Below are 25,081 nucleotides of genomic sequence, written 5' to 3' on the forward strand. Positions count from 1 at the left end.
CATATTTGTTCACACTTTATTATGGTATGTACCCTAGTAGTGTTCCAGTGAATTATTAACACACACAAACACACTGCTCAGTTTAAAAGAATTCACCAAATCAGATTTATTTTCTTCCAAAGTATTGTTTGGATTTACAAGTTTCCAGAAATGAAGCTCAATCAAGTGTTTATATTAGTTTCACTCTGTACCCCCTTTTCAAAAAAGGAGACTTCTTGAAATGTCATTCTACAAACACAAACGGAAACCTAAATATATGAAATCTGATACAATATATGTGTGAAAATCAAAATGTTATCAAAAATAAGAGGCAGGGAGTGCTAAAGGTTGTGCGTTAGGAAATCCGAATGAATTCATGCTTCGAGGTCAAGCTGACATGGGCAAGGGAATGCATTTTCCTCACCAGGGAACAGATAATGCAAACATGCTTTCTGGCTACTTCCCAGTTCTCTGAAAAGGTTCCTTTCCCACCGGCCTCTAAACAAGATCTTTTAATGCTGAATTGAGTTTGGAGATACAACCACGGAATGTGTTGGAAAATAAGTACATTTTGTTATAGCTTTTTTGGACCATGCAAAAATCGAAACACTAGTTGTGTAACACGGATTTAAACTGACCTAAGATTAAGCCCGCATTGTCCGATCGTGTCTGTTTTATGAGGAAAGGATGCCGTACGGAAAACTGGGTAACATTACAGACCTTTGGAGTTTCGATTTTCTTTAAATTAGTTTCAAGATTGCAAATATAAAGACAACACAGCAAGCGTACAGAAAATAATTTTAAGACTTTAACAGAAGCATGTTTAAAGGACAACGTTAGCTGTAACAATTTATTCAAATTATACACTGAAATCAAACCTACTGGCATAAAGAATTGAAGTATCTATTACACTGATACGAAGGTTTTTCTTAGTTTTATGTAATGTATTTGAACATAAAAAAGTGAGCGAAGATGGCCACAACCTTGAACACCGCCTGCCCAGGGCTGCTGTGCACTGAGCTTGTATCAATATCACTCACAACTTTAATACAAGGCACTGTATTTACGATATTCCAGACAACACATGATTTGGGGGTAAAACAAAACTTTTATAGATATAATCATATTTAATATAGCTTGATTTCCTATCCTCCAGACTTTTCTGCATATATCTTCATCCATTCCTGTTTCAACCATTTACAGTAAACTATAAAGCACCCAGCCTAGTCTAGTTTTGATATGTGTTAAAAATCAGAACAGCTGATAACAATTTCTCCACTTCAGTCCTTCTCAAAAAACCTGTTAAAACATGTCCAAGTCATAGATTTAAGAAAATCCATTTTATGAGCAAAGCCTTTTTTCATGACAATTAAACACTAATTTCTCATCACCACTGGAAAAAAAAAAAAAAAAATTTCTTAAAGCTGACTTTAGAAAGAAAATTGGCTTAATGCTATTCATTTATTTATTATTATTATTTATTTATTTATTTTTTACAGATTTTGGGGTGAAATAAGATCTGGACATGTTTTAATCAGATTCACCAAGTTCGTAATTTTCAGTAAAATATTGAGAAATCCAAATATTGTGAGAATTCAGTGAGAAAAATTCCAGTCTTTTTTCTGCCAGAGACCGACTAACGGCTGAGCCATAAGCACAGCCAGTCCTGTATGGATCTGAGCCTCTGTGGATGGCAAGTGAGGGGAACGGCAACGAAAGTTTCACTACGTGTTACTTGTCTTTAAAAAGTGCCTAAGAATCTTTGGTCTACCAAACCCAAAACTGTTATAGGCATTTTCCAATTAGAAATGTTGTGTCTTTTTGTAAATCACAGTCTCATCTTTCATCTCTAAACAACATTTGATAAATGATAACATCTTTATCAAACCCTGAGCTGAGAGAGGAGGCCTTGAAGATACTAGACTTGTATTATTGTATAATCGTATTATTTATTTTATTTAAAAAAAAAAAAAAATGGATTATCAGCATCATACACAGCACTGCAAGTTCAAGCATGGCATAAATAAGCCTAAATGTAATGATTTATGGTGTAAATGAATGTTAAATTAAAATGATTTATGGTGTATTAATGTTCAATGCTTTTGAAACTTCTGAATATAAACCTGTTTATATATCATGGATTTACACTACACGGCCAAAAGGTTGTGAACATAGTTAATGCTAGGCCCCTTTATTTAATTGACATTTAGCATAATTGTGTGCTTCCAACTTGTGCGTCAGTTTGAATCAAAGAATTAAATATGTTAAAGCAGCAAAGGAATAACAATCCCTGTATTAATACCCATATTTATATATATTATATTTGAAATGCTTTTGGCTTTCAGCCATATAGTGTATTTGATATATTATTGATATGTCTTATGAAGACCAGCCTAACCTATAAATGAAAGAGTGAAAAATGAGACAATGTTGGCTATAGTAGCAGACATCAGTAAAAAATGAAAAAAAGCATAAACATAAAAAAAAAAAAATTCTGAAACATAACATGCATTATGATTAATATGGACAACTCATCTGCCAAATGCTTCCCACTTCACAAAAACTAAGAAAATCATAGGGTTGCCATAGACAATAAGCAGCAGCTTGAAAGACTGCATAGTTAGCTTTGAAAAGTACTAAAGCTTTAGAAAGGGGGAGCAAAACACACATTCTCTCTCTTTCAGTCCAGCAAAGACCCCGTTCAACCTCCTAGAGAGTGAGCTGGGAGATTATACACACTGTTATATCATTCTTTTTCTTTCTGTCTCTCTCTCACACACACAAACACACTTGCTAAAGGCAACCTTTAGGTCCAGTTTGTCTCAGAAACACTAAATAAGAGTGCATGGGTACACATTGAGCAACATTTTAATCTGACAGTTCTGCACTTCTGAAAGTGCTTAATGGAATCTGGAAGTAACTGTTAACAAAAAGCCAAACTGCATTTATATGGCATCCAGCCTTCACTAAATGTATTACGAAAGATGCTGCAGGTTGTGTTAAAAGCCCTGAAACAAAGGCTTCTGAATTCCTTGCTAAGCCTACACTTACACAAGCTCTTATAAGCCACAGATTATCCCTAAAAATGACCCTAGGCAACAGCAAATCACCCTTTTATATGGCAATATTTATCAATGTAGAACTAAATAGAATTAATTTACAACTCAAACTGTAGGCTCAGTTAACAGAACGATAAAAATTAATGCTTCCATCAAGAGCATTTCACACTTCAATCTCACAAACACCATTACTAGGGTTCCCAAACCTTTTTTGACCATTGAATTTCAGTGACTTTTCTGGATAAAATTTTCTAGAAATGATTTATTAGACATCGTAATCATAAAGTGACATCTAGCGAGAAAAAAAAAATTCAGCCGAAGAGCTACACAAATTGTACTGACTAGAGACATGATGAATTTGAAAGACTTTTTATGACTTTTTCCACACATCTCAATCTCAAATTTAGGATTCCCTGACTTGTTCCTTCTTCTCAAGACTGTATAAACCCGGTATTACATACTTTAGATATATAAAGATCAGTTTTCAGAGTAGGCTGTCATGCAACTTTTCTATCTTTACCCATGTGTTCACATGGGCTATCCACCTACCCACAATCTATTGCTCTGAAGCCCAATGTTATTGCTTTGACTACTGCCTGGAAATGCCCTCGGGCATCATGTGGCCTAAAAGAGATGCCAAGCGTTATGTGCTCGCTCTTTGTACCTTGCAAAGACCTCATCCCCCATACACTTGAGTCTTGTCTATATCATATAAACATAATGGCTGACTCTCTACTGCCTTCATGTGGATGGGAGGTCTCTGGATGCTCAAAAGGCCCAAAAAGCGAAGCAGAATTCATTAGCAGCCTTCAGAGCGAAAAGGGCGGTGTGTGGTAGAGAAGTGTAAACAGTCACAGCAGGGCAGTGTGTGTGCAAACACACAGAACTCTAATGAGCTGTAAACAAGAACAGCAGAACTGCAGCCATGGAAATGCTTACCATGTGACCGGAGCTTTGTGCCGAGTGGGATGTGATCTGAAATGCTGCGTGGATGTGATTTGAAATACTGGGGTTTAATCCAATGAATTTATCATGATATAACATATAATAAATCCCCTAGTTTAAACCAGTGTATTTTTGTACTTCAAGTATACAGGGAAAGCATTTCACATGGTACAAAACCCAAAAATAACAAAAGTAACAGATAATTCAAATGACTTTCAAAGACACCAGTCCAAACTGTAACAGATACTCCGATCAGAGAAAGAAAAGAAGGTTACGGCCCTCGATAACTGACCTAAAAGATGCTCCTTAGAAGTCACTGTAGTAAATCCAGTGTGGTGGCATTGTTACAGCCCCGTGTGTAAATGTAAGTGTGCGCATGGAATGAAGTAAAGTGAAGAGGAGTAATAAGGATGTTTCTAACATGAAGTCTTGGTTGTACTTTAACAGTAGTAGATGCAGTGCCGTAGCCTTCAGCTGTGATGTCGGTTGATTGTTTGTTCTAGATAAAGACAGACCTTCACTAATCAGCCTTGGAGATATCTAAGACCGGCTCGGGCGAGGACAGCGGAGAGGCCTGGTTTTGCGCATCCCGCTGCCGCTTGTACAGTCGGTAGCCTTTACGGCAGAGGAGGACGAACCAGTAGACCTGCGGTGCCAGGATGCAGAGGCTGCCCAGTTTGGTGGAGAGCGGCAGATGGAAGAGAACGCTGTAGAGCGGGATGCCATAGTGGGAGCCGTAGGCCCAGTACATGTAGGGGAAGAGTGCAATGCGGCACATGAAGAAACTCAGCAGTACCATGCCACCATTAGCCTTGTGCAGCCAGCAGTCCTGAAGCCCCAGCTACAGGAAGAGACAGTAACACAGAAGAATGAGAGGAAGAGGAAAGGTAAAACATTAGAGAGACAGTTCAAGTGTCATCATTTACTCACACCCATTTTGTTTCTAATCCATAAGATTAGCCTAACACAAATTAGGATGTTTTTTATGTCCATAATGAATGAAGATCCAGAAAGGCCATAATAAAGGCATCGTAAACCAAATCCATATGAATCCAGCAGTTTAGACCAAGGCTTGTTTTATATTATGAACAGTTTAAGCATATGCACGGTCGAGCTTCTGTGTTTTCTATATGTGATGCAATCTATGTATGTGTGTGCATTTATCAATTTTTAAATTTGAATAAAATACCAATTTGAATTGGTTCAGACCTGGATTAAACCACTCAATTCATGTGGATACATTTTACATGCCTTTATGAACTTGTTGGGTCTATATGTCAAAGCATCAGCTACTACAGATGTTAGGGCAGCTTTTAAATGCAATAACCTTGACTACCAAAAGGGGGCATGTGGAGGCATATAATAGATGCATGTCTGAAAGCAATTTCACTTAATCACTCCAAATAAACAGAAACCAATACTCAGTATAAAAATAGTTAGTTGGGAAAGTACAGAGAATGGAAAATAAGTAAGCACATATAGCAGGGACATCACATAATGAAGTTTGGGGTCATTTTTTTCAGTGAGTGACATTAAATAAATTACAATATAAAAAAGGATTTTCTTTTTAAAAATTGAGAGAATTGATCATTCAAATTATTCATTATTATAATGATTATTATCACTTTGTCCAATCAAAATGTTCCAAGATTGTCATCCAAGATGGGACCATTTCTGGTTGAAAATAGCAGGAGAAACATAAGCAAGTATTTTTCACTTTAAAGCAGGGACACTGCGGGATTGCTTGGATTGTTTGGTACTCTGCAGACGTCCATCTCTGTATTTAACCAACACATTTATCATGACTAAAGGAACCATGTAAAGTGTTGACTGACAGCTCTAGGAACAGCACTATGAAGGACTGCTGAATAAAACACACAATCATGTGTTACCTGAATGAGGATTTTACCCAGTGAAACAAAAGGAGTGCTGAGCTCTGTGAGGAAGAGGCAGCCAATGAAGTAATCGCCCTGGTCCTTCCTGAAGAGCTGATGTACACGGAGAGACCAGAAAACACAGTCAGCACAAACATGCACACACACACACACACACACACACACATTCTTCCAGTGTGATATCAATAAGGGTGTAAATATGCAATCCATCAGTCTATCTAATTAATAGATAATGGAATTTAATAACTCCTAATTACTACAATAAAACCCAGTTTATACTACCGTTCAAACTGAGGTCGGGGAGATGTTATGTTTTTGAAAGAAGGCTTTTCTGCTCTTCAAAGCTGCATTTACTCAATTAAAAATAGAGTAAAATTGTAAAATATTATATCAAATATTATTACAACAAAAAATAACTAGTTTCATATATTTTAAAATTAAATTTATTTCAGTGATGGCAAAGCTGTCATTTTCAGCAGTCTTTAGTTTCACATGATTCTTCAGAAATCATTCTAATGCTGATTTGACGCTCAAGAAATGCTTTATTATTATTATTATTATAAATAACATTATACAATTTGAAAATGGTGTGCTTAAGTTATATTGTGGAAAATTGTTTTGAAGATTAATAATAATAATAATAATAATAATAAACATTTTACTGAACCCAAACTTTTGAACGGTAGTATACTGCCTTTTTTCCAAAATAAAATTCTTCAAATTTTTTTTTAATCCCCCTAAATACAGATACCCAATTTACTTCCTGAAAAAAATAAAATGAATAAACCAATGAAAATATCTAAATTATTATTATATTTTAGATTCCATCATAAATCATTAAACTAATAATGACACATAATAAACAATGGTAATCTATGTATCATCTCTAGTGACAAATCTGGTGCTTTACATCACAACCCACACCTCATCGTCATTGTCCTTCTAATCATCTTAGGCTGAAGTCATTCAAACAGTAAAACAGTTCAACTAAAGCCACAATAAAGTTGTAGATAAGACAAACAAGGGAAACAGACCTTCATGAGCAAACAACGAAATAAAAATAAAAAATACACTAGACAAGATGTACAGAATGGTGTTTCTAAAGCCCCACACGATGTGTAGGAATTACTCTACGACTAGTTTTGTGAATGGTCCACATATATGTGATATGATACACAGCAGTGGATATGGTGGATCAAAGGTGTGTAATGTGTGTATAAATGTAACAAAATAAGAAGGATCAGTCATCTGAACCCTTCCAGCTAACCTGCAGCGTAATCTAAACCACACTGTTTGCAAACTGAGGATATGGTTTCTATACTGTTTATCAATACTTTAATTGTCTATATATCCTCTTTTCCCATGCAAAATGCCCTACTAGATATTACTGTAGGGTAATGCATTAAATAATGTACATTTCATTATTTTGTGAAATGTTATATCTTGTATAACCCACTGGACAGCCAGATGTTTTGCTGTGGTGGTCTGGGGCTTCGTCTCTCGCTCCCATGCATGTCAAAACCTCTTTGTCTGTGTTTGTGACTGTGTTTTGTGGGTCATTTTGAGGAACAGGAACACAAAGCAGCGTGTGTGAGGAGGTAACTGAGTAGCAGCTGTGTGTGAATAATGGAAGCGTGGGTAAAGTGATCTCATATCACCACTGACAGCCCAGAGACACCAAACAAAAGACCAGGTTTCCACCGCTGTGTGTGTGTGTGTGTGTGTGTGTGTGTGTGTGTGGGTCCCACTACATGTTCAGTGTAACTGATGCTATTAAGGTAGTTGTTTCTCATGGATCAGGTACTTAAAAGGACAGAAAAGTACTGCATCCCCCTTTTTACATTCCCTCCCAATTGGTCCTGGCTACAGGTGGAGGTGGTTATTTGAGATGGCCCATTATTCTCTTTCCATCATATTATTGGCTGTCAGATCACTCATCCTGTATATCTGTCCTCTCTCTTTCTCTCTCACCAGAGTCACAGGCAGTAGGATGGTGAGTAGTGCAATGTGATGGAGCACCAGCAGGAACTCTTTCCTCACAAATGAGTTGACGGTTCGTAGAGAGTGGCTTTTATAGTCCTTGTGACCTTTGACCCGGAAGCGATAGTAATGGCTGAGGTACATGGCGAAGATGTCATATGACATGTAGGGAACGCCATACCAAATGACAAAATAGGTGGTCAGCCAGTGTCTGGAACAGAAGATGAACAGAACAGGTGAACAAATCATGTGTGGAGGGATTTCAGACTGTTCATTCCTAGCTTGTTAAAAAAAATACCTTTTAATTAAAAAAAGCATTATAAAAGTCTGTATCTTATTTTTTATTTTGTTTGAAAAAAAAAAAAAAAAAAAAAACATTCCACAAAAGTATCAAGCAGCACAACCATTTTCAACACTGACAATAATGAGAAATGTTTCTTGAGCATCAAATCAGCATATTAACATGATTTCTGAAGGATCATGTGACACTGAAGACCGGGGTAACGATTAAAAAAATCATCACAGGAGTAAATTACATTTAAAAATATTTTAAAATATAAAACAATTATTTTAAATTAAAATCTTTCCCTCACAATATTATATTTTACTGTAGGTATTTCTAATCAAATAAATCCAGCCTTGGTGAGCATAAGAAATTTCTTTCAAAAACATTTAAAAAATCATACCGAAGCCAAACATTTGAACACTAGTATGCTAACTAGATTTTCTGAAGAAAATGAGTGTTGTTTTCTTATTGCATATCTTGTGGGTGGTTGTCAGGGTGTTGCTATGCAGTTTGTGAACACGTGCTGATCAGTTGTACCTGTAAGTGTTTCTATATGGTTTATTATGGTCCTTAGATATGATTCTCAAAGTCTAGTAGCTTCAGCCGGGTTTGGATTGCAGTAGACAAACAAACAACTTAACAGATGTGTATTTTATAGGGTGTAGCTAGAATGTGTCATGTTTATTTATCACGTCACTATGCACTAGTATCAATTTCTACTGTCTAGGCTACAGAAGTAGTCCATATGAAATTTTAGATCATACATTTACATTTACCGTATGGTATGATGAATTATATTCATATCTTTGAGTAAATGGATAAAATGTTAAAACAAAAGTTTGTGCATTAGGACATAAAAGACAAAAACAGCACATTTGTCTCCAGAAAATGTTTGGGGAGTTCCTCAGTAGTACAAGTTTAGACATTAAATATGCATCATTCTGATTTGATTTGTTATTAACTTTATACAAGAACAATAGATGTCTAAGGTATACACTCATTTTTGTTAGCCAAGTAAACGTGTGTGTTTACGTTTCTGAACACCAAATCAGCAGCATATTACACCGATTTTTAAGACTGGAGTAATGGCTGCTGAAAAAGGAATAAATTACATTTGGTGAGCATGACACTTCTATTACAAAAAAACTATTTTGAAAAATCTTTCTGACCCCAAGCTTTTAAACCACGTGTAAATTTAGTTTGTTGTTATTGCGGTTTTTGTTGCAAAACGGAGTTATTTAACAAAATGTCTAAGCTGCCTATACAATTAAAGCGAAAGGTAACCACAGCAAAAACTGCATAGCGTGTATTTAAGCTAGCATCCTCTGCTCCCCATCCACTTCCATTGTGTGGAAAACAGCAGCTAGGACATCCTGTGAAATACCTGGGTGAGTAAATGATGACAGAATTCTAATTCTAATTTTTGAGTGAACTTTGCCTTTAACACTCACAGTGTCATTGGATGCTCTTGTCACTCAGGATCATGGCTGTGCATGTGCTCAAACCAAGTATTAAGCCTTTGGGGGATTAGCAGAGATGTCGGGAGGTTTCTCTAGGCCTGACTGGCAAGTGCCTTCTGTGGATTACCCTGTTATGCCACAAACATTTCACCCGCCCCACAAACAGGTGGCAGAGGCTGAAATTGCAGGTGTCAGATTAATGCCAGGGAACGGCACAAAGGAAAGAAACAGCTGTTGCCCTGAAACTCTGTGTACCTAATCTCCTCCTCTGTGTGTCCTTGGGGTGGGGGCGGAGCCAAAGGGGTCAGCAGATGTGGCGTACACACAGAGGTAAGCACGGTTACCCTGAGGCTGTTGTGATTGGCCATGGACATGAAGAAAGGCCTGGGCAGGTAGGCTCTAATGGACCTCCTTCTTAAAGCAACATTGCACCACTTTTCAAAATAAACCTGTTGTTTTACTGTAGTGATGCTTTACAGCAAGTGGTTGCAAGCTGATTTCCTATTTTGTAATGTAATGATTTATTTTTATAATTTATGTGAATAGAATGTACTCTTAAGTTTGAAACATTTATTTGATAAAAAATACAGCAAAAACAGTACTATTGGGAGATATTTTTCAATGTGTTTTCTATTTGAACATACATTTTAAGATATAATTTATACCTGTGATGCAAAGCTGAGTTTTCATTTCATTTCTCCAGTGTCACATGATCCTTCAGAAATCGTCCTAATATGCCGATTTGCTGCTCAAGAAACATTTCTCATTTCTGCATGATGTTTTTGTGGAAATGTTTTCTTCGATGAATAGAAAATTCAAGAAAACAGCATTTATTTGAAATGTACTACTTTGTCACCTCGTGAATTTTACTGTCATCAATTTAATATATCTTTTCTAAATAAAACGACTTAACCCTAAACTTTTGAACAATAGTGTAGAATTTAATTGCAATTGGATGCTGAAAAAGTATAATTATTGACAGGTGCTTTATTTCTATTATAGACACAGTCATATACACTACAGGTGTACGGGTGTTTTCTAGTATGACTGGAACACTGTTGAACGATCATTATCAGGCTCGGATGGATCTAGATCCATTTTGTCATTACCTTTATACCTAGGCTACTTGCATTGACACAGGACAATATGATCCTTTGCTTCAGAAAAGTTCTCATGCACTGTGAAAGGTGTGGCAAGGCATGGCCAACTTACCGGTCCATAATCACATTGCCTTTGCACGAGGACACCACGATGATGCCAGCGGTGGTGGCCATAAAAGCGTGAATGGATGACACCAGCCTTCAAGAGAAAGAGAAGACAAATTCATGCAGGTTACAGCATACTTTATTATCTTATTAATTTAAATATTTCCACCCTAGAAACTGTAAAAGTGAAAACTGTACTTTAGTTATCATGTAATATAATAAAAAAAAAATCTTTATAAAGTTCCTTTGAAGCATATACCAGTGAATTGGACATTAATTTGAAATTGATTAACTAAATGCCAACGTTTTCAGTGTATAACATCAATTTCAATCTGTCCTTCACTCAATCCTGTCATATGACTTCAACACTCTTGCACAAATCATATGGACCACTTTTTTTTTTTAATCATTTTGGAGTTTGACAGCCCCAGTACTTTAATTATATTGCTGTGTAAGAATATTCTAACACAAGTCTTCGTTTCAAAAGTCTATATGGATTTTTGTTGATCTGAGCTCCTCTGTTCATCAGAGAAGGGTGACAATCGTGACCTGACATCCATGCCCGAGTTACGCGACAATGCTCGCTGTTGCTACTGTGTTAATCGAGGTTAAATGTTAGAGTCAGCCAGGCCTGAAAAACATCCACCACAGATAATGTCAAACTGTTTGTGTGTGGGAAAGATAAAGTGTTTCTGCTGTACCCTGACATGTTTTTTTGTTTTTTTCCCCCACACACTGATCCATAAGTGACCCAGGAACCACAGAGGGGTTACAATTACAGGATACTGTCACGACAGGACACTCATTTACCAAATGGTCACCATTCACTAATGTGATGACCATGTATGTAAGCACATTCAGTAACCCAGGCAAATATTTGAGCTTGATTTGTTAATAATAGTCAGAGGTCATGTGATATATCTTTCCATGCTGAGTAATGGTGTGTTAGTATTTCTCTTGGGTCTGTACTCTGAAGATGCTTATCCATAGCAAGGAACTGTTGGACAGGAATTAATAAACTGATTAAAGATGACAGAACAGATACAACAGTCCTATACGGCTTCTATTCTTCACCAGTACCTTGTTTTTGTATCCGTCCTGTTTGAATAAACCAGAATAAAACTACCTGAGATGCAAAAGTGCAAAACATAAAAAAATATATTAATATATTTATATATGTATGAGGCTTATTGTGATTAAATTGATTTGCTAATCATCATTCAGTATAATTTACCAAGTTTTATTTCATCAACATGTACTCAATAATGTCATAACTTTGATAGAAATGTACATAATGGATTACAATCAACCAAAACTACAGACAACTGTTATTATGACAATATTTACACAACTATCAATAATTTGTTGACCAATTACCAAGCAATGCTTCATTTTGTTCAGACTGTGGTGTGAAAAGGTTGCATTATCAATAAAAAAATAAACACATAAGCAATGCATGGTGCTTTATAAGGTGCTGAATAATTTTTGTTCCCAATTTTATATAAAGACAAGATAGATAAAACATTTATATCTATTTCACTAGTAGTTCATTGTACAAAGATTATTTGGGTATAATATGTCACAGTTTGCTTATACTCACTTACATAAATGTATTAGTGTCCTGTACCTACTAGTAAAATATGTATATCAAAAATTATATCTGGAGTCTGGATAATTTTTGGTTTGACTGTGCATAAATTCTTGTTAAAACTACAAAGTAATGCAGTCAAGAGCAGTGAGTGATTTTTCTTTCATTTTCTTGGATTAGCATTACAGCAGCTAGTAGCTAATTAGGCGCGGTCACTTTAAGAGACGATGAACGCATCTTTTTCCTCAACTGTTTACTTTCACTTAAGAAATAACTGACAAATAACTGGGAAAGTTTTTTCGAGCATACTTTCCAAGGTGGGTATTTTTACATATTTTGTATGTATTTGTCGGCAAAAGAGCAAAAATAAGCAAATTCGGTGTACAAGCTTTTTGAGACGCCTTTCTCTGCGTGAGCCCTGAACACCGCGGTGCTGAATTGGGCTCTTACACATCCTTTTCTGTTTGCTCAAAACTGCGATTAGTATTTGTTCATTCATGTGCAGGAGGGACTCTCCGTGATACGCGGCTCTCTCTCCACACCGAACACAGAGCACGCGAGTAACCAGCTACTCAGTTCAGCTTTTCCGCGTCTTGTGTTTGGATGCTTGATAACGATTGTTAGCAACGGCTTGAGCCAGCTACTAAACGCAGCGTCTTCGAGCCATAGATCGTTAAAGGTTCATTTTCCCATTGTGATAGCCAGGATGATTTCAATTAATCTAAGCAGTGACACAGTATGATACAGTATGATCGGAGTTCACGAGGGTTTCTATGAAAGTCCTCCTGACAAGTCTGTATGCTGCCACATGGACCTTGTAGTTCTGGAACGCTGTGATACCAGTGTGATACCTCCCAGATTCCTCATACAGAACTACAACAGGCGAAACAAATGAATGCTATTGCCACTGCGAGCGCATTTTGATGGAAGAACAAATTAATGGACTAGCATATCAATTTAAGACGTGGCTAAATGTTTTTTTTTTTTACCTTGTATGGAAAATCCAGACGTTTTTATGACTTTTTATGTCATGTTCCAGCGGAAACCCTGTTTATTATTATCGCAAAGATTATAGGGTGCATTATAATCCAACTTTAGCAAGTTTATGGGTGTGTTGATATCCAACCGAAGAACAATCAACCATAACTTCAAGAGAGAAGGCTCATAAATTGGTAATGGGTGAAAACTCACCACTCCCGAATGAGTTTGTGCGAGGATATGTAATTGTTTTCTTTTACGATGGTTTAAACATCCCGGATAAGCGCAAATTAGTACCATTTCTATAAGCCGTCTTACTTACAATCTCTGTTCTGTGAGTGACGTACACATGCAAGAGATCACTTCCTGCGCTTGTGCAGACTAAGCCGGAACGCACATCACACTCCAGGAAGCGCGCGCGTCCCCTTGGACGTGGTTGTGTACAATAGATAAAAACTAGATAAATATTGTTCGTTTTCTCAAACAAACCGCTCGTTTCGTGTCTTAGGCCATCAATGTGTACTTACGATGGGGAATTGTTTAATTTGGACTTCACTGTGCATGCTCTTTGAGGTGGTGACCATAGACCTGCATTATATGACTGAAAGACAAGGATGGTTTGACCTAATAATATCAAAATTGAAACTACTGCAGAAACAAAGACACCTACATCTTGGTTGCCCTTGAGGTAAGCTAAAACATACCAAAATTTTATTTCAAAGTGAACTATCCCTTTAATATAATTTAAACAGATGAGTTATAAAAAAATTCCACGCCCCTCACAGTTGTCATGAAGGGCAAAATTAACTATATAGACCAAAGTAATCTTTTGTACCAGGCTGAAACTTCACTGAAACTAAAGTTGGACATTTTCACATGGGGAGTCGGAGCCAGCCTTCAGCGGCCAATCGATGAATTACAGTTTTACTCACTTCCGTGTTGGTTTCAAGAGAGTGAGTGGAAGGTTGCCGCTTGATATATACACATACAGTGGGTATAGAAAATAAATTATTGAATTAAAGACTGCAGTCCACAAACGGTCACCAACAAATTGAACTGAACTTGAGCAGTTCTGTAAAGAAGAGTGGGCAAATACTGCAAGGTCTACATGTGCAAATTTAGTAGAGACAGAGACATATCCAAACAGACTAAAGGCTAGGTTGGGTATTGTTTAATTTTTATGTACATTTGTCGGTAAAAATAATTTTCCTGTCGTGTCAGCCGTTATACTATATAACAGTATATTATACATTAGTAACAGAAGTATCTTTATATTAATTAATGATTTGTTGAATGATTTGTTGATGAATGATGTGTTTGTTTGCTTTTCCAATGTATTGCAATAATTATGAAGCCCAATGTATTACAGTCACATTATGCTGTGAAAGCAGAATGTAATGAAGCGTAAGTTTAGTGTAGGGCTGTCTAAGCCTCTGACTGTCTGGTGAGCTGCACGGCTGAGCATTGTACATGCGATGATGCTTCCTCGTCATGACAACAGTGGTCACATGACCGGGGCCTGACAGCTTATGCCTGAGTTGTCCAGTAGATAAGCGCTCCCCTCCATGTACACACGCACACAGAGACCTCTGCTCCCCAGATCCCTCCATCCTTGGAGCCTTGCTGCCTGAATACTGTCACAAGACCCGTTTCACACAATACACTCTTTGTATCCCTTTCTCTCTCTCCATTTTTTTTTTTTTACAACAAGCTCAGAAAAAAAGCAAAAAGGAGAACAAGAATATGCGTCTTTTGTGTAGCTTTGGGGGTGGCTCTTATGACATACTTTCTTATGTGTCCAAAAACAAGTGCTCAATCCTGCTCCTTGTGATCAAGGTCTAACTTAACGAAGCACAACACAAGCACTTTTGAAGCAAAATGATTTACTGTGTGGTTTTCTGGGTAAAGCCCATGAGCATGTATTTTCTAGTCAGCTCATGTCTACTTGAATGACCAAAATCTTTAAAAAACTGTTTGCTAAGCTTACATTTCAAAAGCATACAGCATGTCAAACGCCAACAAAATCTATTCTACATTTTTCTGTTTTTCACACACCAGGCTAAATATTTGTATTTGGGTCAGACTAAAGCACATGCTCCTTAAACGCAGCGTTTAAAAAAAAAAAAAAAAAAAAAAGTAATTTAGAAAGTGTTAGTAAATTTCACAATCTAAATTAAACTGAATTAGCACATTGAATTAAACATTATTTTTTTAGGTAGAAAAACTAAATTAGTATTTTCTTTTAAATATATGCTCCAGTAAGCATTAATAACGTTAAATTTATATATATTTTGTATTACATTTTCTGTTTTCAATATAATTTCAGTTAATATTGGTCATATTTTATTAGTTTTTCTTTAGTAATTATGTTGTTTTAAGCTTTAGTCTTTAGTTTTTTTGTCTTTAGTTTTTCTTTGGCATTAAACTAAATAAAAATGTTGCTTTTGCAACCATAGCTGAAATAATATAGGTTCATGTTATATTTTATTTCAGTTCATGTTTATTGAAAGTAATGTTCAATAAATGTTGTTTTATTGGTTTTCAGTTAACAACAATAACCATGCATTAAAAGGCAAAAAGGTCAGACAATGCCTTTCACAAGAAATGAAAGCAGGACTTCCTTTCATATAGCAAAAACATAAGCTGTGTATAAAACCATACAATGCTGCCTTATTAGTCAGTATCCAGAAGTAGGAAGGAGATCTATAATACTTAAATAGATCTCCTATATATACCTTTACATTAGCATTAAAATTCATTTCAGAAGGCACTTGTTTCACTACAAGACCCCAATGGGTATCCCATTTGAAATCTGCCATATTTGCTTCCTGACAGCATTCAGGTTTTTTGATTGATTGTGACTAATCACTTTGAAGTCACAGTAAAATGTCACAAATTAGCTTGTGGCATTAGAAAAATTCTACAGGAACAGGAAAAAAAAACCCCGAAACCCCACTGTAGGGCTAAATATGGAATATAAAGGGCATGCCAACTAGTCAAACCTGGTTTATCTTCATACTAAAACAATGTCTGTTAAGCCACTGACTGATTAGCCAGCAAAATGCAGTGGCCTTTTTTGCATTGCAATTCCTTTCACTTCTTTTTCTAGTGGTCCATCTCCAGTCTTTGGTTTCAAGCCTGCTACAACATGTTTGTCTGCACTCTTAAAAATGCAGGGTTGTTTCTACCCAACTTTGGGTGAAAGATGGACTAACCCAGCTTTTGAGTTAAGCTGGGTTAGTCCATATGACCAAATATTTTTTTAGAGAGTGCCATTTTAAAATGAACCCAAAAACCAGCTGTGGTTCAGCTGTGTTTGATTACAGTTGGAACAAAAATATCCAAAAACAGCAGTTGCCTCCTTCCAGATGCAGGGCACCCCTGGGGTTAAATATCTAAAAATCATGTTTGCATTGTTAATCCAATCAAGCCCTGCTAGAGACGGTTTTAGTTAGCATACATATTTCCAGATACAATTGTGAGATGAACACCCTTCAATATGTTCTGTCTGAACTTCCAGTTTTAATGGAAAATATGAAAAAGACAAATAAATAAATCAATGAATACTGCTGTGGTTTTTGAAAGAAGTCTCTTCACATAGGCTGCATTTATTTGATCAAAAATACAATAAAGCAGTAATACTGTGAAATATAATTACATTTTAAAATAACTTTTCTATTTTAATATATTTTAGAATGACACTTATTCCTGTGATGGCAAAGCTGAATTTTCAGCATCATTACTTCAGTCTTCAGTGTCACATGATCATTCAGAAATCACTCTATTATGGGGATTTGCTGCTCTACAATCAATGTTGAAAACATTTTTGCGGATTCATACTTATGTGGAAACAAGTAATAATTTTTTCCGAATTCTTTGATGAATAGAATGTTTTGTAATATTAGAAATGTCTGCTGTCCGTTTTGATAATTGCATGCATCCTTGATTAATAAAAGTATTATATCATTTTTTTAAAACACTCGTCTAATAAATTCACAGTCTTCTTATTTGTTTTTCAGAGGTACATTAAATGTTATCACGTGGCAGTGTTGTAATTGTTGTAGGGACATGCCGCTATAAAATTTTCATGTTACGATTAGTTGTTAATGCTTTTTCACGGTATATGGTATTATCGCGATATTTAAATTTTGTCTGAAAAAAGTAATCATAATACAGTAACAGTTTTAATAACTTTCATCTTATAAAAAAGGTGTGGTGGATTGTAAACTCGGAAGTAAATGCCCATTGCTATGATTGGTTGTGTACGTTTGACAGCCTACAGCCTTCATAAGCCCCTTTCACACTGCACGTCGGACCTGCAATATTCCCGTAACATTGCCTGGTCGCCTTCTGTGTGAAAGCAACCACGTCCCGGAATTGATTACCGAATTGAACCCGGGTCGGGAACCTAGTAACATTGCGGTAATCGATCCGGAACGAGCGCTGTGTGAACAAAAGCCAGATCTAATTCCGTATCGAAGTGATGACGCACGTTATCGCGCGACTCTTTTACCTGCTGTTTTGAAGCAAGATCAACATTCGCGACGAAAACATATGTGCAAACTGTAATGAAGCAGAGATCAGTTAGTTCCTCACTTTCCGCGCTGACGCTGAGATCGTTTGCTTGCTTCAGTTAAAGTATAACGTGCCAAGCGTTGTCGACTCGTACATTACACGTCACGCGCTGATGTCACGTGTCCTTACGGGATCTTCAAGGGTTGTGTGTGAAAGCACGCACATATACCGGGTCATCACTGGCAGTGTGAAAGTGCCAAATCTAGCGACCAGGGAACAATTACAGGAACACTTTACCCCTGTATTTGCCGGAATGGCAGTGTGAAAGGGGCTATAGATGGATGCTGCTGTGATTTAGGTTAAAGACGCATAAATACTCAGTTCATATCAAACGATCTGTAACAACAAAGCAATAGTGAGTAACCACATAATTAACATTTAAAGCAAACCATTACTCACACTGTTATGGTGTGACATTACCATCGGTTCCTATATAATCAGCACAGCTTCATCTTTTAGTTATTTTCTAATTTAATCCATGGTAAAATGAAGCAAACAAAGGACCAAGTTCTTACTAGTGGTCGACCAATATATCAGCCAATATTTGCCATTTTCAAATATCGGCATCGGCCGATAAGTTTTTCTGCTTGACCGATGTGTTCGAGGCGGGACTTTTATTTTGACTGTGCAGAGAGCAGCAGCACCTGAACACGGTCGCCGTGATTTTGCCAAGACATGTTCCTGGATCAACATCTTTTGATGATCCTGGATCAACATTATTTTCCAAAAATATAGACTCAACCCAATCCTTACCCCTAAACCTAATCCTACCCATAATTTATTCCTAAAATCAGAGGGAAATGATAGCTGATTAACAAGGGTGTAGAAGAACCTAACCCTGATTGTAAGCCTGAAAAGTTATATCTCAATTCTGATTGGTCGACTGGAATGTTGTTCCAAGATAAATAAGGATGTTTATCCAAGAACATGTTGTACTTGGTGAAATCACGCTCGCCACCTGAACACACAGTGCTCACATTCTTCCCTCTTGTTCACTGTCGTTGTTAACCGTTCTGTCTAATACAGATAGAAGTCTGTCTAATTATCCAATAGAAACAAAGGAATTAATGTATACAGAAAGTATTATAACGATTGCTGTTATATTATTAGTAATAGAAAGGCAAACATTATAATACTTTCTCGTTTGCCGTCAGCATTAAGCAAATACGCATTTATATAATTGAAACAAATATTTGAATGACTAATGAACATTAAATTTCACAAACCTTGCAAACTGGGTAAAATCCAGCTGAGAGATTGTGTGAAGTGTGTATGTGTATCCAGCATGATCACGTGTGCTCTGCATGTTGGTAGCTCCGTGTGAATTGAATGCTTTAAACTTTAAACTCGCGATTTTAAATTATTTTGCGCTTTATGCATTTGCCCACTGTCATATTCATGTTATATTCTCTGTGTGCTGTATGTAAAATGAGTGTTACCTTTGCTTTATTTGAAAAATATGATTCCCAATGCACACAAACTTCCCAGAATATTGAGTGTACTGTTTTGTCACAGTGTGTACTTCCTTTTTAATTATATTTGTATGAAATATTTATTTGTGAAAAATACTTTATCATCTAAAGTAAAGGTATGTTTATTTTATACATTTATTTTTTAATCCATTGTCAAATAATTTCACATTTCTTGAATATTAATTGAAATAAAAAATTATATCGGCCCCCCTGCTTTCCAAGATACCAGCATTGGCTGTCAAAAAAACAATATCGGTTGACCACTAGTTCTTACCGAGATGGTCTGGATTTTCCTTAAAAATAGAGTTTGGAAGGACGGTGAAAGTGCAAAGACAGTTTTTCCATAACTTCACATTGTACAGCATCTTGTTGTCTTCTAAGTATCTTTATCGTTTGGTTTCTACATAAACCTGAATTTGCCTCTCTTGTTATTTACACTACATGCATAAATCAGGTGGGCGGGGCTAAACAGGCAGTTATCTAGAAGTAGGCATTGATCATCTTCTTGGAGGTTTAGCCACACTATTACATCATAAAGTGGCATATTCCACAATAGGGCTGAAACGATTCCTTGAGTAACTCGAGTAACTCAATTACAAAAAATAATTGAGGCAAATTCCTCTGCCTCGAAGCCTCTTTTAATGTATTTTAAATCTCACGTCAGGTTCTTTCGCAATGATTTTTTTAATTTGCCAAATTATGAATGAATTAATCAAAAATAGGTCATTGCACTTACATCAAATCACGATATGGACTAATATCTGTAAATATTAAGCCGGAACAGTCTGTTTAAATATGAATCCTTCATGTTCTGCATGTCTCTGTTAATGAATGGAGCAGAAGCTCGTCTTCCTTTATTAACACACATTAAAGCGTGCGTGACGCTCGCGGTGATTTCAGCGTCTGCTGTCTCACTAAATAAGATGTGAACACATGAACAACATCTCCAGAACTGCTCTGACAGTCACTTTATGAGCATTTGACTATTTGATTTGAGTAAAACTAGCGTCATATCCATAGACTGTAAATATGGACGTAGTGTCCGTGACGTCACCCATAGACTCCTCAATAGCGGTTTTGAAGCGCAAAGTGTCCAGAGCGGGCCATTGCCATCTTGGCAGCACGTCACCACGTGACTCTACCGGATAATCGAAAATGGGCAAAAGGCGGGAGCTGATTGCTGAAGCCACGCCTACATAGCATGACGGCATTGTTAGCAGCGACAATCCACCTGTCACTCAAGTGACCACGCCCTTAATTATGCAGAACTTTAAATCTTAATATAATTTAAACGGATGAGTTTTTAAAAAATTCACCCCCCTTACAGTTGTCATGAAGGGCAAAATTAGCAATATAGACCAAAATATTTTTTTTAACCAGGCTGTAAACGTTTTTTTTCTGCTGTAAAGTTGGGCATTTTAACATGGGGAGTCTATGGGACTGACTCCCTTTTGCAGCCAGCCTCAAGCGGCCAGTCGATGAATTGCAGTTTTTGTCACTTCCTTATTGGCTTCACGAGAGAGAGAGCGCGAGGTTGCCGCACGGTCACATCACATAGACAGAACTGTAAAGGTACATCAACCTGTCAAAATAAAAGTCCTGTTAAGTTTAAAGACAAGTATCTGCCAGAAATGTATTACTATTGTTCAGCAGAATGTACATAGCCTACTACAAAAAAAAAAAAAAAAAAAATCAAACATTGTTTTTTTTTTTTTTAATCACACAACTTTTCTTCCATGTTTTATTTTTAAAAGTAAATCCCCTTTGTTTACCAAAAAGTTAAGTTTGCTTAATTTTCGATTATTAAAAGATAAATTAAATTAATGTTTTATGTGTTTAATGTTTAATGTGCATCTCAGAAAATGCTTTATTTAAAAACCCAACTAAATGGCACTTAAATGCACTTAATTCATCTGTCAACTTTATTGTCATTGTTCACAGTACAAGTACAGACAGAGAAACAATGGGTAATAATTAAATGTTTATTTTTTATGTATGCATTGCATTCTATGCATTTAAAAAGTAAAAATATTTTTTTTCTTAAAAAAGAAACTTAGTTGTTCATTTTAAGAGATCCAGGGGTCTTATTTTCTCTTGCATAATTAATATTGCACTTTAATTAAGCAAAAACACATTTTATCCGATTACTCGATTAATCGATGGAATTTTTGCTACAATAATCGATTACTAAAATATTCGATAGCTACAGCCCTATTCCATAACCTGTTGTTTTGACAGACTGGCTTCAATATAAGCTGTTTTAGACTAAGAAGAAAATTTTGAGTTCTGAAACTTACAGGATGTTTTTATAGAACAATGACCTCTTATATGGCAAAAGATCAAGAGGTTAAAAACCAACAAGCTGGCTTCATTACAGTCTGGATTTCCAGAGAATGATAAATAACCATTAGTGATACAGACTAGTTGTCTCATTCTAACATGTACAAACACACAGAATAGTGATTGAATCAACACTTCTGTGTTAAAGTCCAGAGTCGACTCTTCATTATCACTCCTCTAACAGCCTTCATCCTCTTCACTGCAGTCCAGAGGCCTTCAGCACATCCTCGAATCACCATCAACAGCAGTCTGAGCCTCAAGAACAAAGATCAACTACCCATCTATCAATCCATGACCATGTATCTATCTTATATTAACCGCGCAGTAAGCCTTGTTGCTCACCAACTTTTCAGCATCCACTGGATCATGTTGGTCAATCAATAACTCTTTTTAAGAGAACAACATCTCAAGAAACATGACACTCCAGGCCAACGCTTAAATTCATGCAATCTATTATCTTTTCTGACACAGGAGGGCAGAGAACAAACTCCCTTCGGAGATGCAGCTGTTCTTTTTGTCATGGATTAGGAACTGATTGATCCTAGCTTTTTTATCTTAGCTTTCTCAAACTGTCTGCAAAAAATGCACTGAATATAAAAAAGGCCCCTTTTCTATAACCTTTGCACTGAGTCCATAATATGTTGGTTCTCTTGGAAGTGAAGGAACGTGAAGAACCAATTCTGAATCAGGAGACCAGGACTCTGCTGTAACTTAATCTGATGCTGATACAGCACCTTTTTGGATGTTTGACTTTCAATGATTGACAAAGTTGCTTTGGTTTGGAAGAATCTAGCACAACAGGAACTCAATGGAAAGGTTGAAGCAAAATTGAAACAAAATATTACCAAGTTTAGCCATAATATCAAATGACCTCCCATCCAATCAGAAAACACAAACACTGATAGAATTTGATCTCACAAACCCAAAAACTGCGAAATGAAGGTTGGCACAAAAAGCAAAGAGATGTGAAGAAATCAAAGGCATTGGGTAGGATTAAGGCCATTGCTAAATAAAAATCACCAATAATTGGCCTTTTCAAAACAGAAACAATACTGAAAACTGAAGGATTGGGTTTGACAACATTTTTCCATGTCAACAATCATTCAGACAGTACAATTGACCAAGAAGTTATACGGTAAATTAAATTACCCAAGCATGGATTTAACCATGGACGTAAAATGTGTTCCATATTGGTTACAAATCACACAAATATTGGCTTTAAAAAGAGATAAAATGCATGTTATACATTCTGCACCAAAATGATGAAGCCCGAATATCGAATAAGTTGAGTCCTGGAATTGTTTTATTGTATAACATCTGACACATTCTTGGCTGTGTAAGCTAGAAAGAGCACAAAATTCCTGTCATTGACAATTCAAGCTGAACTCACTCAGAAATTATCTGAGAAGCTGTTTATCTGCAAAAACATGCACATATGGATACCACAGATAAAGGTTCCCCTCAAGGTTAAAATAATGGCTAGTAGTTTCAAAAATGCAGATGCTGAATGAGTTGGAAAACATCTCCCACTAATGGTTAAGGGTTGACTCTGTGCACTGGGTTTACCACCCAAATTAGTTTGGATCTCAGGTTGAATTCAGATCATTAAACACCTATATTTCACCCAGGAATGTTAGCACATTAATCTGTGGAAAATATAGAAGAGGTCTGTACAAAGTTGTCCAATTCATGGTCATTCTCCGTGGACTGCCCATGGCTGAATTAATGAGGAAGTGATGAAGGTCATGAGATCAGCTGAATATATCACAGGATAACATGAACAGAACGGATTATAAACATAACTGAGCCCCTTAACACATAAGCCGAAACATGTAACTAAATCAATCTACCTAGGCTACTAAGTGTTACAAGGCCAAAGTACACGCAGACCCATGGGGTCCTAGAAGGTCCTGGAGAGATAAGTCTCAGAAAAAAAAAGTGCATGGCCTGATAAAATTTGTACAAGGGAACAATAATATAAATGCTTGTAATTATTATTTTAAACGTTGCTGTGCTGTGAAAATCTAGCGTTTTCTATATTGGGGCCTCAGGGTTGACTGACTGACTGACTGACTGTTTGGGGGACCCTGAGACAGCGATGCCCCAAAATGCAAACACTGCAGTGGGATTTTAACAGCTGGTATAATTTCTTCTATCAATCTGTTAAAATTTAGCACAGAAACGAAACAGTTTTTCTCGTGTGAATAACACGGAACGTGTAGACTCTATTTTCATCTCTCAGCCGGGCCGAATGAGACTAGCTTTACCAGTAAACAAGCAAATAATACTACAAGAGCTGTCTGGCCTTGCAGAACTGCTCAACTGTCACCAAACTCACCTCTCGCTGACCAGCACGACGTCGGCATCTGTCCACTGCTTGAAAATGGACGGGAGCACTTTTCTGAAAGTGAAGAAGAGACCGGGGAAGACCACAACGCCACAAAGCAGTACTTGCAACATCTTGTTCCGCTATATAACCTGATCTGTTGTTTGGTCGAAAATAGCAACGCCGAATCGGTGTGATCAGGAAAGCATTAGAGCAACGGTTCTCCTGCCTCAGCAGCGCTCACTGTACTGTACACACACCGAATAACGGTGGAGGTATCCGGTGATTGATTGCTCTTCACTCTTGCCTCACAAACCGGGACCAGCGAGTATACTGTTACATGTTACGGTTCGTGAATCGAGGAGCTCCTTTAGCATGCGGTCTCCGCTTGTCAGTAATACGAAGCTGCGTGCATAGCGTCCGCGGATACGATTAAGACAGTTGTTGAGACCGCGCGCATATCCGCTGCTCGGCGAGCGTTGCTCAGTCCTGCGCGGGTTTAGAGTTGGAGGACAGTAATGTCCGAATCGTTCTTTTGAGTCGAATCTTTTTCATGAGTCGTTTGAGCCGGTTCACGAAACTGTGAACAAATTCACGAAACGGACTGAGCGGGTTTGTTTTTATTTAACATGATAGACAAAAATACATTTATCACGGCTTTTGTAAATGTACAAATGAATAAATGGATTAATATAGCAGGGCACGGCGTGAACAAATGAACAAAGATGGCTCTTCCATCTTCCGATAAATCAAGGTCATTCATCTTCCCAGCAAACCTGCAGGCCTGTTTACGTAAATGTCATACGTTTCAATAATTTTAAATAGTTACAAAATATTTTTTAATAGAGTTTGCCTTCATACACTGACATTTACAGATACAGAATTTACCAAGATGCTACATCAATAATTATAATAATAATACAAATAATAATAAAAAGTCAGTTTTATCTGAGTGGTTCAACCTACAGTCTATGGGTTCAACGAGTAATTTTG

General features: G+C 36.8%; 1 protein-coding gene across 1 annotated transcript; it reads right to left on the reverse strand.

Annotated features, from left to right (window-relative positions):
* Positions 1-77: 77 nt before the first annotated feature.
* LOC127996658 (ceramide synthase) lies at positions 78-24,643 on the reverse strand. Its single transcript, XM_052591965.1, has 5 exons — positions 24,101-24,643; positions 10,817-10,903; positions 7,850-8,069; positions 5,876-5,971; positions 78-4,824 (listed from the first exon to the last, which is right to left on the reverse strand). Exons 1-5 carry the CDS (start codon positions 24,220-24,222, stop codon positions 4,504-4,506), a joined length of 846 nt encoding a protein of 281 aa, XP_052447925.1. The 5' UTR covers positions 24,223-24,643; the 3' UTR covers positions 78-4,503.
* Positions 24,644-25,081: the final 438 nt, after the last annotated feature.

Source organism: Carassius gibelio, chromosome A5, assembly GCF_023724105.1.
Source record: "Carassius gibelio isolate Cgi1373 ecotype wild population from Czech Republic chromosome A5, carGib1.2-hapl.c, whole genome shotgun sequence".
Classification (NCBI taxonomy): domain Eukaryota; kingdom Metazoa; phylum Chordata; class Actinopteri; order Cypriniformes; family Cyprinidae; genus Carassius; species Carassius gibelio.